This window comes from Carettochelys insculpta, chromosome 1 (assembly GCF_033958435.1).
Source record: "Carettochelys insculpta isolate YL-2023 chromosome 1, ASM3395843v1, whole genome shotgun sequence".
Lineage (NCBI taxonomy): Eukaryota > Metazoa > Chordata > Testudines > Carettochelyidae > Carettochelys > Carettochelys insculpta.
Window position 1 is genome coordinate 144,588,313 of NC_134137.1, and position 13,520 is coordinate 144,601,832.

General features: G+C 44.1%; 1 protein-coding gene across 2 annotated transcripts in view; it reads left to right on the plus strand.

The window, feature by feature from the left end:
• The window catches only part of SHROOM2 (shroom family member 2), a 194,123-nt gene that overhangs the window by 162,649 nt on the left and 17,954 nt on the right, over positions 1 to 13,520 (plus strand). For both annotated transcript variants that reach the window (XM_074992723.1, XM_074992733.1), the window contains one exon: positions 7,492 to 8,250. In XM_074992723.1, the coding sequence (XP_074848824.1) occupies positions 7,492 to 8,250 (759 nt within the window). The remainder of the gene's footprint in view (positions 1 to 7,491; positions 8,251 to 13,520) is intronic.

Consider the following 13,520-nt stretch of genomic DNA (forward strand, 5'->3'; position numbering starts at 1 on the left):
GTTACTATTTTAAAATATGTTTAGCATGAAGAATAAGTTAGATTATATATGCATCTGACAAAGTGGGTCTTTGCCCACGAAAGCTTATGCTTATGCTCCAAAATATGTTAATCTATAAGGTGCTACAGGATTTGGTTTTGTTAGATTGTATAACGGGTTTTTCAACCCATTGTGTTTTTGTGCTCAGGGGCTGAGGCATAGTTTCCAGTCTCATGTGAAGATATAGACATGGTTTGTAAGACCTGCGGGGGATTGTTTCCAAAGGAATACACTTTGTGGGTTGGGAAGTTATTGCTGCAGGATTTGACTGGATTGATTTTCTTTCAAGTTAGAATAAGTAGAAAGCACCCATACCCAGGCTATGACTTTATTATTGGTTCTTTGGCATTACAAAACACAAATGTGGTACAGTGGGCTCACTCCTCCTACTAAGCTGCAGTACTTACGAATTACAACACCTTCAAAGCCTGTATATCAGTCTCCTATCGCTTCTTGCAAAACCCGTATAAAACAAATGGGCCCTGCAAAGTCAGCATATCTTTATAGGGTGGCAGTGAAACCCAGAGCTCCAGAACTTCTATGGAGAGCACACTGCAAACAACTCTCCTTCTCAACTATGGTGGTGTACCCTGGGGAGAGAAGTGGCCTCTTAGGTAAGAGGATGATCTGGTATACAAAGTTTTTGATGATGATGATGATTATGGGCAGATAAAAAGATGACCTTATTTCATTGATCTAAATGGAGGCAAATTTATGAATGTTAACTTGTATGTATAAATTAGTTAAGTTGGTAACATTAGAACAGTGCTAGTTCTTTTCACTTTGAAAATTAACATAGCTGAAATGTTGGGATTTTCTTTTTTCCAGAGCCATAAAAATGTACAATGAATGAACAGATGTTGTTGTATGCTAAGAAGTAAATTGACAATGACTTTACAGTAGTGTTATAAAAGGAGTAAAAATCTCTCCATGTCTCCCATTGTTCCACGTAGTATCCAGAGTATTTATTTTAGCCTTACTTAATGATAAGGTTGTTTTCTGTCTACAAAAAGATAAATTTTCCAGTGATGCTTACAGTTTCCTTTTCAAGATTCTATGGACTTGATCTCTTCAGCAAATCATCCTCAACTACATATTGCATGTCTTTCTTCAAAGCAATTAAAGTTATAAATTAGACTCTTCTTTAGTGTTCTTCTTGGTACTTACATTAACATAACGCTTTGCAGGTTCTTGCCACAGGGTTCCTTTGGTGCTGAAGCTTGCTTTCTTTTCCTCCTTTCTGAACAGTGAGATCACTCTTCAGGGTAACGTGATTAGCATGTTTTGCATGAGAACCTCTCCCCACAAACGTAAATTATCCACCATGATGAATGCAACTATTTTTCCCCATAACCATCCTGTGTGCCACTGTCAAATGTGTGTTTACTTTCAAAGTACTTGGTATAGAGGTACATATGTAATCCTGCTAAACTTTACCCCACCAATTGAAAATGTAGCATCCCTTAAGTCATCTACGTTGTGACATTTTTAATACTGATTAAAAATTGTCATTTCATTTTATTTTGGAGGATGATAGTACTATTAACAAAGCTTTCATTATAGCCCAAGCCAATGGATTGTTAAGAACTTCTCAGGAATTCTATAGAACAAATGTATTTTGGATATGTGAGCATGTCAGCTTAATAGTGCACTCTGTTCTGTTTGCTTGTAAATACAGTTCTGGTTTGCATGTCAAGTTCAACACAGACTTTGCAGACAAGCTGCAGCAGTGCATGCAGTTCACATCTGTGCACCTTCTTATGTTGTGAGCTTGATTTTTCTGTGTACCTAACCTTTGCCATTATGTTATGACTTATATTAATAAAAATAAATCAGAGCGCTAAAGGGATTATCTGGAATCGCGAATGGTCAGGGGAAAAAAGTCAAACTGAACTTCAGTTACCTGGGAGAGGAACAATGGTTGTTATTTTTGACAGAGATTGGTATTCAGACCATAGGGCCTAATCATGCAGCTCTTACTCATGTGAGTGTTTCAATTAAAGTCACTGGAGTTATTTAAATGCCAAACCCTCTTCACATTGAATGCTACCTCTCTGTTACTATTCAATAGGGAAAGTAATTGTCTAAGTCAGTGTTGTGAGATCAGATTAAATGTGAGTAAAGGTTCAGTAATCAGGCCCTTAATTCCGAGGACATGATTCTCCATTTACACCATTTCTCCATTCCACTGTAGTTGTGAAAAGGGTCCTTAAAACAGTGTAAATGTGTAGATTTGTTTTTAAAATGTAATTGACTCCCACTTCTTTGCATCTCGGAATTGTCCTGTTCTATTCCGTGGTTCTGAAGCATCTGCCATTGACACTGTCAGAGATAAGATACTGGGCAGGATGGGCCATTGTTCTGACCCAGTAGGGCTGTTCTGGTGTTCTGTACCCTGCCTAGAGTAGCATGAAGAGGCCTTAGTGTAAATGAGGTTCATGCCCTGAATTTTGTGGTGTTTTTGTCAGTTTTAAGTTCCTTTTAGTATAGGGGTTGCCAAATTACAGCTCACAAGCTGCATACGGCTATTTTACAGTTACAGTTTGGCTCACAGAGCCCCTGCCAAATCCCACCCCCATTCTCCACCTACCAGACTTGCGAGGGGGAGGTGGGAAGGAGCTCAGAACCTCTTGACTCACAGCAGGGTGTTGGGATAGGGCCCAGTGTTCCCTCTGACTTTTTGTCTATGTGCAGAATGAAGTCTTTTGTGTGCACCAATATGGAATCATAGAATCGTAGGGTTGGAAGGGACCTCAGAAGGTTATCTAGTCCAGCCCCCTGCTTCAAGCAGGGTCAACCTCCACTGAGTCATCCCTGCCAGGACTTACAAACCTCGAAGGATGGAGATTCCATCACCTCTCTAGGCAACTCATTCAAATGCTTCACTTCCTTCCTGGTGAAGTAGTTTTTCCTAATATCTAACTTCAGACCATTGCTCCTTGTTCTGCCATCTGTCACCTCTGAGAACAGTTTCTCACCCTCCTCTTTAGAGCTCCCCTTCAGGAAGTTGAAGGCAAAAATGTGACGCATCACCTCCATATCAGTGGACATAACAAAATTAATTCTGCACATGGGCGATCTGTGTGGACAAGGGAGTTGTTGTGTAGGAGGGGGTTCAGGGTTGTGGGGTGAGGACTCTGGCTCGGTGTGCAGGCTCTGCCATGGGACTGGTGATGAAGGGTTTGGTTAACGGGAGGAGGCTCAGGGCTGGGGCAGAGGGCTGACCTGAGGGATTTGGGTTGAGAGGTTTTTGGAACAAGCTCCCTCAGGTGAGAAAGAGAGAGCTTCTCCCCAGTCCTCTCACACTGCAGCAGTTCTAGGCCAAGTGAAAAGTGCCTCTCTGTTGGCTGTGGTCACTCTTGGGAGGCTGGGTTGGGAGTGGGGAGAGGCACCTCTCTCTGGCTATGGCAGGTCCATGCTGCTGGTGAACTTTGAGAAGGCATCTCTCCTGGCTGTTGCAGTTCCTTCCACATTTCTCTTGTGTCTGGGGGAAGACGTGGTCCCCTGGCCCAGCAGGGAGCTGCCATATTGGGAAGAAGGGCCTCTCCACCGGCTGTGGTAGCTCTTTGCATGGCAACCCTGAGCCCCTACGCAGGACTCATTAGGCATCTATGCAGCTGGGCTGTTTAGAGGGAATAATTGTGGAGCCTTCTGCCCAGTGGGAAGAGGGGTCTTGGGCTTCATCCCTGCAGAATGCTCCTGCTGGAACTCACGGCTTCAGCAGGAGCAGGGCTGAATCCCCAAATCCTGAGCCCCAGCTGTTTTGCCCCAGGTGGCAGCCCAAGCTGAAGAGCCTGGTGTGGCAGCCCAACTGTGGAGCTGGGAAGTGTGTTTCTTGTCAATTTCACAGCTTCAGCAACGCCCTGAACTTGACAAAAATAACAGCCAACAGGTGCTATATGAAATTCAGGTTGTACACAGGCACCACTTCACCCCAACTGCACCAACAAAAACCCTACGCTTCTTGTTGAGGTGGTTTTAATATGTTGGCATAGCAGGGCAGTTACATCAGCCGGAGGAGCATTGCAGTGCAAACACCTCCACTGTTTTGCTGTCAAAAGCTGACTCTTTGGCTAGGTCTACACTGGCCGTGGAAGAGCGAACGCTTAGATTCGGTCTTCTGGGGCACCATTATGTGCATGCACAAAATGGAGTGTTCTGGGGTTAGTGTCAACCCTGCAACTCCTTGTGAGTTGCAAGGATTAAGGAATGTTAGCGGGAGGAGCCCTCCCACCAGCATTCTGCAGTGAGGACAAGGACCAATGTCGACGGCTACAAAATTGATTTTAGGTACGCAAGTGGCATACCTAAAATTGTGTAGCAGTCGTTGACATTCCTCATAAGGGTAGGTGTAGCCTTTGTCTATACATTTATATACCCATTAATAAAGTTTTTAAATACTACATAAGTATTTTCTTACATGTGTTGGAAGGGTTTTTTAGATACGAATATAACCAAAATTGCTATCAGTTTGGATTACATTAGACAGGTTGGGAGTCGGGGGTTGGGGGCTGCAAACTGCAAGGATGAAAAGTGGAGCCCGATGTAAAAAAGTTAGCTCAGCTCTGCTATAGACCATGCAGCCCTCTCGTGCACTTTGCTGGCACCATGTAGACAAGACAGGATTGCCTGCTGTCCCAGATAAATAAGATGGGTATTCTAATCCCCACTTTGGAGCAGTCTCTGTGAGAAACCTCTTCAGTGTGCCAGCCCCTCTAAGGCAGTGGTTCCCAACTGGGGATGTGCAAGGGTGTTGCAGGAGGTCCATGGAAAAATAAAAGATAAATAAAAATGAGCATAGAAAATGTTTTGAATAAATTGCAAAGTTACAATAAATTATTTTTAAATTAAATATTTTCTAATAATGTTAATTGCTGCCTGAAAATCTATGTTGTAGTTTACTTTTTCATTAAATGAAGTGTACATAGCAACTAGAATTGGCTTTGATGTGGGTCTGTGAATGATTTGGTGGCTGAGTGGGGATCCACACCAGTGAAAAGGTTGGGAACAGCTGCTCTAAGATCTCCCCCTTTCTCCATAATCAGCCACACATCGTGAAACTCCAGTACTTCTGCTTCACAGTGTGAGCTCTCTGTTCTGTGAGTTTAACTGAGACAGACCCCGATGGAGAATTGTACTCTTTTCAGGGATTGGTGTACTTCTCCAAGCATTTGCCGTGATGCTCACACGGAGTTGTCAAAACAGTAGTGTTTATATCTGGAACACAGCAGAGGAAGTTCTTACACTAGTGTAGAGGAACAAAGAACCAGTCCATACTGGTTAGCTGAGAGCCTGCCATGCTGTAGTGAACCCCATTATTCAAGATCTGTCAAGACTCCCAGGTGTGCCTGCCTGTTTTCATCAGCCCATACCTCACCTCCCTCTCATTTTCCGTTCTTCCACTGGGAAAATGCTGCTTGGCTTCCTATAGAGAGGTGAGGCAAACTATGGTCATTGTAGCTAGCTGTCAATGACTGGGCAATTGGATCTGCCATTGTATTCTCGGCAGATTCACTAATATGGGACTTAAGACCCAGACAGTTAGACACCAGTGATACCTGTGTCTTAGCTTAACAATGCAGCATATAGAGAAGCTGAGGCACGCATAGACTTAGTGTGTATATTACAAAAATCTCCCACTTTGTCATGTCTCGTATGACCTTTTTTCTTGAAATCAGGCTTTTTGTTTGTTTGACACTGTCAGGTTTATGAGCCTTAGAAGGAAAGAAACAGGATGCTTTAGGGCATCTTAGTGAAATAGAGGAACAAAATTATAATACTACGGATATCCACATTGCAAACCCTATGGGAAAACAGCATCGGCTTTTGAGCAAAATGTACAATGCCATCCATGCAGCTTGACTTTCTGAACTGTGCCTCCAGACAGCTTACTTAGGAGATAGTGATGACTTAATTCATCTATCAAGTTCGCATGTTGTGATGCAGCATAATTTGTGATATGATGTACTTGATGCAAGGGACTAAGCTTAGTGTGTGTTATGGGAATATGGAGGTTTGGTCTTTTACTCAAAAGAAAAAAAAACAGGTGCGGGGGGTTTAACTATGGGTGATCCTTACAATGCCTGTTCTAAGGTTTTCCACCCTCTGTCTTAAATTAAGGTGCATTGGAAGAGAGGTGGCAAAAACTCTGTGACGTTTTGAAGTTAAAATAGCACAACTTGAGCTGCCTTTTAAAAATGAAATTAGCTATGAGATGTACTACTTTTTATTGCCTGTGGAAGTAACACCTGCAGTAAGCGTAAAGGAAGGTTTAACCTGTAGAATCACATTGAGATCAATAGATTGATAAAATGGCAATGTAACTTAATGTCAGATTTCATTTTGTTGTGTTTCATTAGTCATATCCAGGGTATTTTAAATCAAAATCATAGTCCCTTTTACACTTGTCCAGTCTCCATTTCCAAATACAGATTAGCAAAACCACCAGTGGCACAAATGAATTAATGTACTCTGAAGCCTTTTACTTTCTGTTACAGCTTCTTTTCTAAGCTCACGGTGTCTGTCCAGCCTTCCCTAAGCAGAGAACAAACCTGCCTTCTTTCTGGGCCTCAGAGGTACTTTTGCTTGCTTTCCTTTCTGATTTGTCTTTCTCTGGTGAGCACAACTCGTCTATCCTCTTATGTTTGACACCATTTTTAAGTTGCTTCAAAATGGCGACAACAAAGCAAAGAGAAATACTGACTTGGAGTAAAACAAAAATATCTGTATAAGATGAGATGGGACTTGTTAGCCATAGCAACACTTCCTGCTGTAGGGACAAAGGCTTCATCTAATTTATTTGTTACGCCTAAATAAACCTCTCTCCAAAATATTGTGCCTTTATTTTCTCTTTCTAAAAGACATCCTTTCCTCCTCTTCCCTCACCTTATCAGTACCAGTGAATATGATGCTTTTGTCAGTATGCATTCATTCTGCATCAGTAATTTTGTATCTGCATATTTAATCTCCACAGTTATATTAATTTTGCTGTATGAATGAGTGTCTGTGAATTTTAACATCTAGTATGCCTTTTTAAAATAGAGAGAAAACTTGTTTGGTAATTTGCGTTTAGTTAGACACTCCATACATTACTTGAACATTGAAATAAATTTTGATTGAGTGTTGAAGGCCATACAAGGAATCCATTCTTTTAAGTCACTTAAAAATTTGAAGAAAATACTCTTGGATGTTCAGATATGCCATGTGCAGAGTAGTACCTCAGGCTAACTCAAGGTTATGTCACATTGTATGACATAACATAACCTAATTTAGATGGACATTGTGCTTTGACTCATCACATTACATTAGAAATAAAATATATGTTTAAAGTAGGTTGTTGCTTCCAGTTATGGCAGATATGATCTGTCTCCAACCTTCCCAGTACTTCTGTAGCAATACACAGGATGAAATAATAGCAGAGGAACTGATGAATGATTTTTCTTCTGTTTTCAGGCAGGCTGATACAGGATTCCCACAAGAAACAACGGGAGAACAAAGGGCTCAGCTGGACCAAAATTTAGGGCACAAATGGAAGGCATCTGTTAGACCATTTCCAACAAGAGAACCTGTTACCTTATCTCAGGAGAGCCGGGGAAGGTCTGGAACATTGCCCAGTGATTACAGATACTCCCAGGAAAACGTGAATGAGAAAAACAAAGATTGCGGTTTGCCCCATCTCACTTGTTCTGAGCCACAAACATTGAGTGAGAGTCAGTCCTATGTGCCACAAGGCAGAGGAGACGATAGTCAGTGGACAGACCTGCCATTGCTGAACAAGAAACGTGGACCTGCCCCTCAGAGACCTCCGCCACCCAAACGAGATAATAAATACAGGTGCGAGGACAAAGCCACATCACTCAGCACCTCTTCAGAATCTCTGCTGGCTGTACCCATCAAGCCCACACAATCCACTTCCCCCACCTCTGGTGAGGTAGTTACAGGTTACTTCTCTCTCACTCAGAGTCCTGCAGCATTCAATGGAAAACTAAAGAATATTCATCCTCAGGGGCTTTGGCAAACAGCATCCACGGAGAATGTGTCTCAGCACTTAGAAGAGAAAGCACATCTTAAATCTGAACCGGTATTGTCTGCAAAGTATCGCTACCTTCAGAAACCTGGGATGGAGACATCAAGGTCCCCTTCACCTCAGTTTGCTCCACAGAAGCTTACTGACAAACCTCCTGTGTCTGTCCAGGATGAGAACCCAGCAAGGTATTGTGCCTTTTAGAAGCCTCTTCCCCATGTTAGGTTTTGTTAATACTTGGCTGTTGCTTTTAGTGAAGAAGTATGAAGAAACCTCCTTCAGGTCTATTCCATATGAACCTTTCCAACATGTCTTCTGTAGGACAATAGAAATTGCTACAACAGATAACCAAACCATGTTTGAAATTCCAGTTAATTCCATTGGAATCATTCCACTGGTCTGTCTTCCTTTTTGCTAAAGGATAGTTAAAAAATCCTGTTCCATTCTTAAGTTGTAACTAGAATTTCCATCACAGAAACCATCTCAATACAGGACATGTTTTTCCTCACCTGTGGGTGGTTTCCACTCCACTACCTGCAGGGAGCTAAAGTAGTTATTGTGCAAGAAACATTACATTCATTTTGATGACACTTGTTCCAAAAGCTTACATGTGAGGTACACTTACTGTTATCTGCAAATTATAAATTTAGTGGCCTGTTTTCTCCCAAATAAAAGTTTTTAATGAAGCTTGACATGCCTGAGCAACCTGCTGATGGTTGTGAACAAGTGGCATCACATTTTTATTAGGGTTGTCAATTAATTGCAGTCAACTCATGCGATTAATCCTGATTTAAAAAATTAATTGTGATTAGTCACAGCCTTAATCACACTTTTAAATTATAGAATGTTAATTGAAATGTGTTAAATATTTTGGACGTTTTTCTGCATTTTCAAATATGGATTTCAATTAGCACAAGATAAAAATTGTACAGGGCTCATTCTATAGTACTTGTAAAAAAACAAATATTTGCACTGTAAAATGATCAACAAAAGAAGTAGTATTTTTCAGTTTATCTCGTAAAAGTGCTGTATTGCAACTCTGTTTTTAACGTGCAACTTGTAAATGTAGGTTTTTCTTTTGTTACATAACTGCACTCAAAAACAAAACAGTGTAAAACTTTAGAGCCTACAGATTCACTCAGTCCTACTACTTCTGGTAGTCACTTAGAGAAAGAAGTTGGTTTTCATTTGGGAGAGAGAATGCTGCCTGCTTCTTACTCACAATGTAACTTGAAAGTGAGAATAGGGATTCACGTAGCACTTTTGCAGCAGGGTGTGAAAGGTATTTTAGTGCCAGATAAGCTAAATGTTCATGAACCCAGTCATGTTTCAGCCGCCATTCCAGAAGGCATACTTCAGGGCTGATGACACTTGTTAAAAATAATGCATCAATTTAATTTGTGCCTGCACTCCTTGGGGGAGAATTATTTGTCTCTGTCTCTGTGTTACCTGCATTCTTCTAGATATTTCAGGTTAAAGCCAGGGCCGTATTACCTCTTCTGTGGGTGTGGAACTAGTAGATGTTGTGAGACCCTGTATATGAGTCCTTTTCCAATTTAAAACCAAGTGATCACATGGTGGGGGAGGACAGAGGCTTGGAGCTTCCCCTGCCAGTTCCCTACCTGCCCCCAAGCTCTGCACTGCTGCTGGAAGAAGCTGGCATATCCCTGACTGCAGCCCAGGGAATAGGTGGGTCTGCACACTGCCCGCACCTAGAAGCACTGACCTTGCCACTCCCATTGGCTGCAATTCCCAGCCAGTAGAAGCCGTTGATTCAATGCTTGCAGGTAACAACAGAGTGACAATGGAGTTTCCCTGATGGCTGCAAGCCAGCACTTGCAGGTCCAGCCTGGTTAGGGGAGAAAACACAGAGCATCTAGCTGCCTCTCCCTTCCCAGCACCCTCCCACCTGCCAGGCAAGGACAGATTAAAAGGGGGACATTTGGAGCTGCAGCCAGGTCCTTGGGCTAAGAGGGGCAGTGCAAAAAGATCTGGACTTTTGGTAGCCTGGAGATCCTTTTGCAGGTCCTGCCTTAGGCTGAGGGCCCTTAACTGCAGCCCCTAGAGCCTTTGCATTAATCTAGCCCTGGTTATAGTGGGCTCAATTCAGGTTTAAGAGTCTGAAGTGCCTTCTAAAATCGTAGGGAGAGGAGTTGTGGATCATGCTTTCAGAAACCTTAAGAGTCACACATGAATGCAGAAACTACAGGATCTAAACCACCAAAAAGAAAGTCAACCTTCTGCTGGTGATATCTGATTCAGATGACAGCCCGACAGTTGGCCCTGTGGCTGCAGGCCACCGTTGGGTAGAAAGCCACCCTGTCCCTGCTCTGTTGTCCCCTGCCAGGTGGCCACTGGCAGAGCAGGTTCTGGTTAATTGAGCATGTCACTTCCCCAACTTCCACATAATCCAGCTTTTACTGTATTAGAATTGCAAAGGATACCAGGAAGGAAAACAAAAATTCAGCGCACACACAACAGCTTCCATGCAAGGAGAGGTTAAAAAGTCTGTGACTATTCAGTTTTGAGAAGGGATGCACATGAGGAGAATGACATACAGGCTCATAAGATCATGAGTGATGTAGAGAATGTGAATAAGGATGTGTTACGTACCCCTTCACATAATACAAGAACCCATGGGTCATTCAGTGAAATTAATAGACCACACGTTTAAAACGAACATAAAGAAGAATGTCTTTCCACAACACACAGTCAGCCTGTGGAACTCATTGTCAGGAGATGCGTGAAGGGGAAAAGCATAACTGGATTTGAAAAATAATTTGATGAATTCATAGAGAATAGGTCCAGCTGGGGATATTAACCAAGACGGTCAGGAATTAACTCCCATGCTCTGTGTCCCTAAAGCTCTGACTGCTTGAACCCAGCTGTACCCCCTGTGACCCAAACACACCCTCTACCCTACCTGAAGTAAGCTGCAGGGCCCTTTCTGTTCCCTCCTCCTAATCCCCCCCCACTCAGTTTTGTCTCTTATTAGCTGCGTCTACACGTGCACGCTACTTCGAAGTAGCGGCAGTAACTTCGAAATAGCGCCCGTCGCAGCTACACGTGTTGGGCACTATTTCGAAGTTGAAATCGACGTTAGGCGGCGAGATGTCGAAGTTGCTAACCCCATGAGGGGATGGGAATAGCGCCCTACTTCGACGTTCAACATCGAAGTAGGGACGTGTAGACGATCCGCGTCCCGCAACATCGAAATAGCGGGGTCCTCCATGGCGGCCATCAGCTGGGGGGTTGAGAGATACTCTCTCTCCAGCCCTTGCGGGGCTCTGTGGTCACCGTGTGCAGCAGCCCTTAGCCCAGGGCTTCTGGCTGCTGCTGCTGCAGCTGGGGGTCCGTGCTGCATATACAGGGTCTGCAACTAGTTGTTGGCTCTGTGTATCTTGCACTGTTTAATGAAAGTGTATCTGGGAGGGGCCCTTTAAGGGAGCGACTTGCTGTTGAGTCCGCCCCGTGACCCTGTCTGCAGCTGTGCCTGGCTCCCTTATTTCGATGTGTGCTACTTTGGCGTGTAGACGTTCCCTCGCAGCGCCTATTTCGATGTTGGGCTGAGCAACGTCGAAGTTGAACATCGACGTTGCCGGCCCTGGAGGACGTGTAGACGTTATTCATCGAAATAGGCTATTTCGATGTCGCTACTTCGAAATTAGCTATTTCGATGTAGCGTGCACGTGTAGACGTAGCCATTTGCATGCTGGGCTCTGCTAGGTCCAGCAGCCCTTGTTGGCAGCCAGCATCTCTGCATCCCATTTCAGGTTGCGGGGAAGGAAATTCTGCACACACAAGATTAAGTGCTGCAAAATTCTGAGTTGGGCAATGGCACGAAATTCCTCCAGGAGTACAGGTTGTACCTCCCTGGGCCAGCACAATAGGGTCCTGAGTGGTCCCACATGAGGAAATTTGCTAGACAATGGGAGGCGAGGCCTCTAGGTTCACTGGGGGAGCACCCCTCCTGTCTGCCGCTTTGCATCCTGCCTTCAGGCTGCCTGGGGGAGCGGGGCTCTGTTCCTGGCTGGGCTTCCCCCGATGAGGCTGCTGGGAGGAGGAATGGGATCCATTCCTAGCTCGCCATCCAGGCTCCTTGCAATAGGGTTGTTGGCAGGGCTCCACTCCTGGCTGCTGCTGAGGCTTCCTGCCCAGAGCCCAGCTCCCTGCATTGGGGCTCCCCATGAGTCTTCTCATGAAGTGAACAGTGGGGAAGTTTTGAAACATCTTTGTTTTCCAAATTCTTTTTTCTGAATTTTACAGAACTTCTGGGAAAGTCACTTCTCAAGTACAAGAGGCTGGATGCAAATTTCCCAGGGTCTTTTTCTTTTTTGGTCTTCTTAGTGCAGACTAAAACCTGGGATCCTCATGGGAGCCTGGCTTCGCCGCAGATCAGCAACAGCCACTCTTGGATAATTTATGTACCCTTATGCTGTGGAAACAATTAAGCCATGGTATCGGCTCAGCATAGCAATAACCACAAGTATGGTTTCTAAGAGGGTTTGAATATCCTACAAAAATTAGGACATGTCTTGTGTATGATGTAGTGCACGCATCTTGAATGTGCTGCCGGGATTTTCAAAAGCGTTCAAAGTTGGTCTGTCTCTATTTCCACTGAAGTCAAGAGAAATTTTACCGTCACTGACTTTAGGTGGATATGAGTTGTGATAATGCTTAGTGCTGTAGAAAAATCTCACCTTATATGTGTGATACCAGCAGAGTGATAATACTGTCACTCAAATGATGCTCACTACTTTAGTGTAGAATACGTCTTTCCTTTTTGAGGTGGGCTTTTCTTTCTTCTTTATGGGTGGTTGGTTTTTTAAGGGGAAGAAAGAAACAAGGTCCTTTTTCAGCAAAGCTCTTGAACATGGTCTTTGCACATAAGTCCAATTTAAGTAATTGGTTCTTAAATACATGCTTAGGTTATTTGCTGAATCATGAGCTGAGAGAGCTTGCAATGTTGAGTGTGAACTTTCCAAAATGACTGACGGACAGGGTTCCCTCTCAGCTTCACGGCCACGCAGCTACCTGATTAGCCTTGCACAAGGTGCTCGGGGCTGACATATATGTATCTGCCGCAGCTGGAGAGGGGTCCCTTTCCCCCAGTTATGCCAGCTCCCTCCTGAAGCTGAAGGAGTGTGCCTCTCCACCAAGGAGCAAGCAGCTGTGGCCAGAGGAAAAGCATGAGCCTCCACCCACAGCCTGGAGCTGCCATGGCAGGGGATAGACTCACTCCACTGGCCCCAGCAGCAAGGCTGGATTAAGTAAAGGGCCGTAGGCACAGCAGACCGGACAACTTGCTGTAGCCCATAAAGCCCCGGTGTTCCAGGCCAGCCCTTCCTGGTAGTGGGAGGCGGCTCTGAATGCCACCATTCTTCCTCCTACCCCAGATGGAGTGGTGTTTTTGCGGAGCCCAAAAACTCAGTCCCCGTGCTGCCCTCGTCAGGAGCTG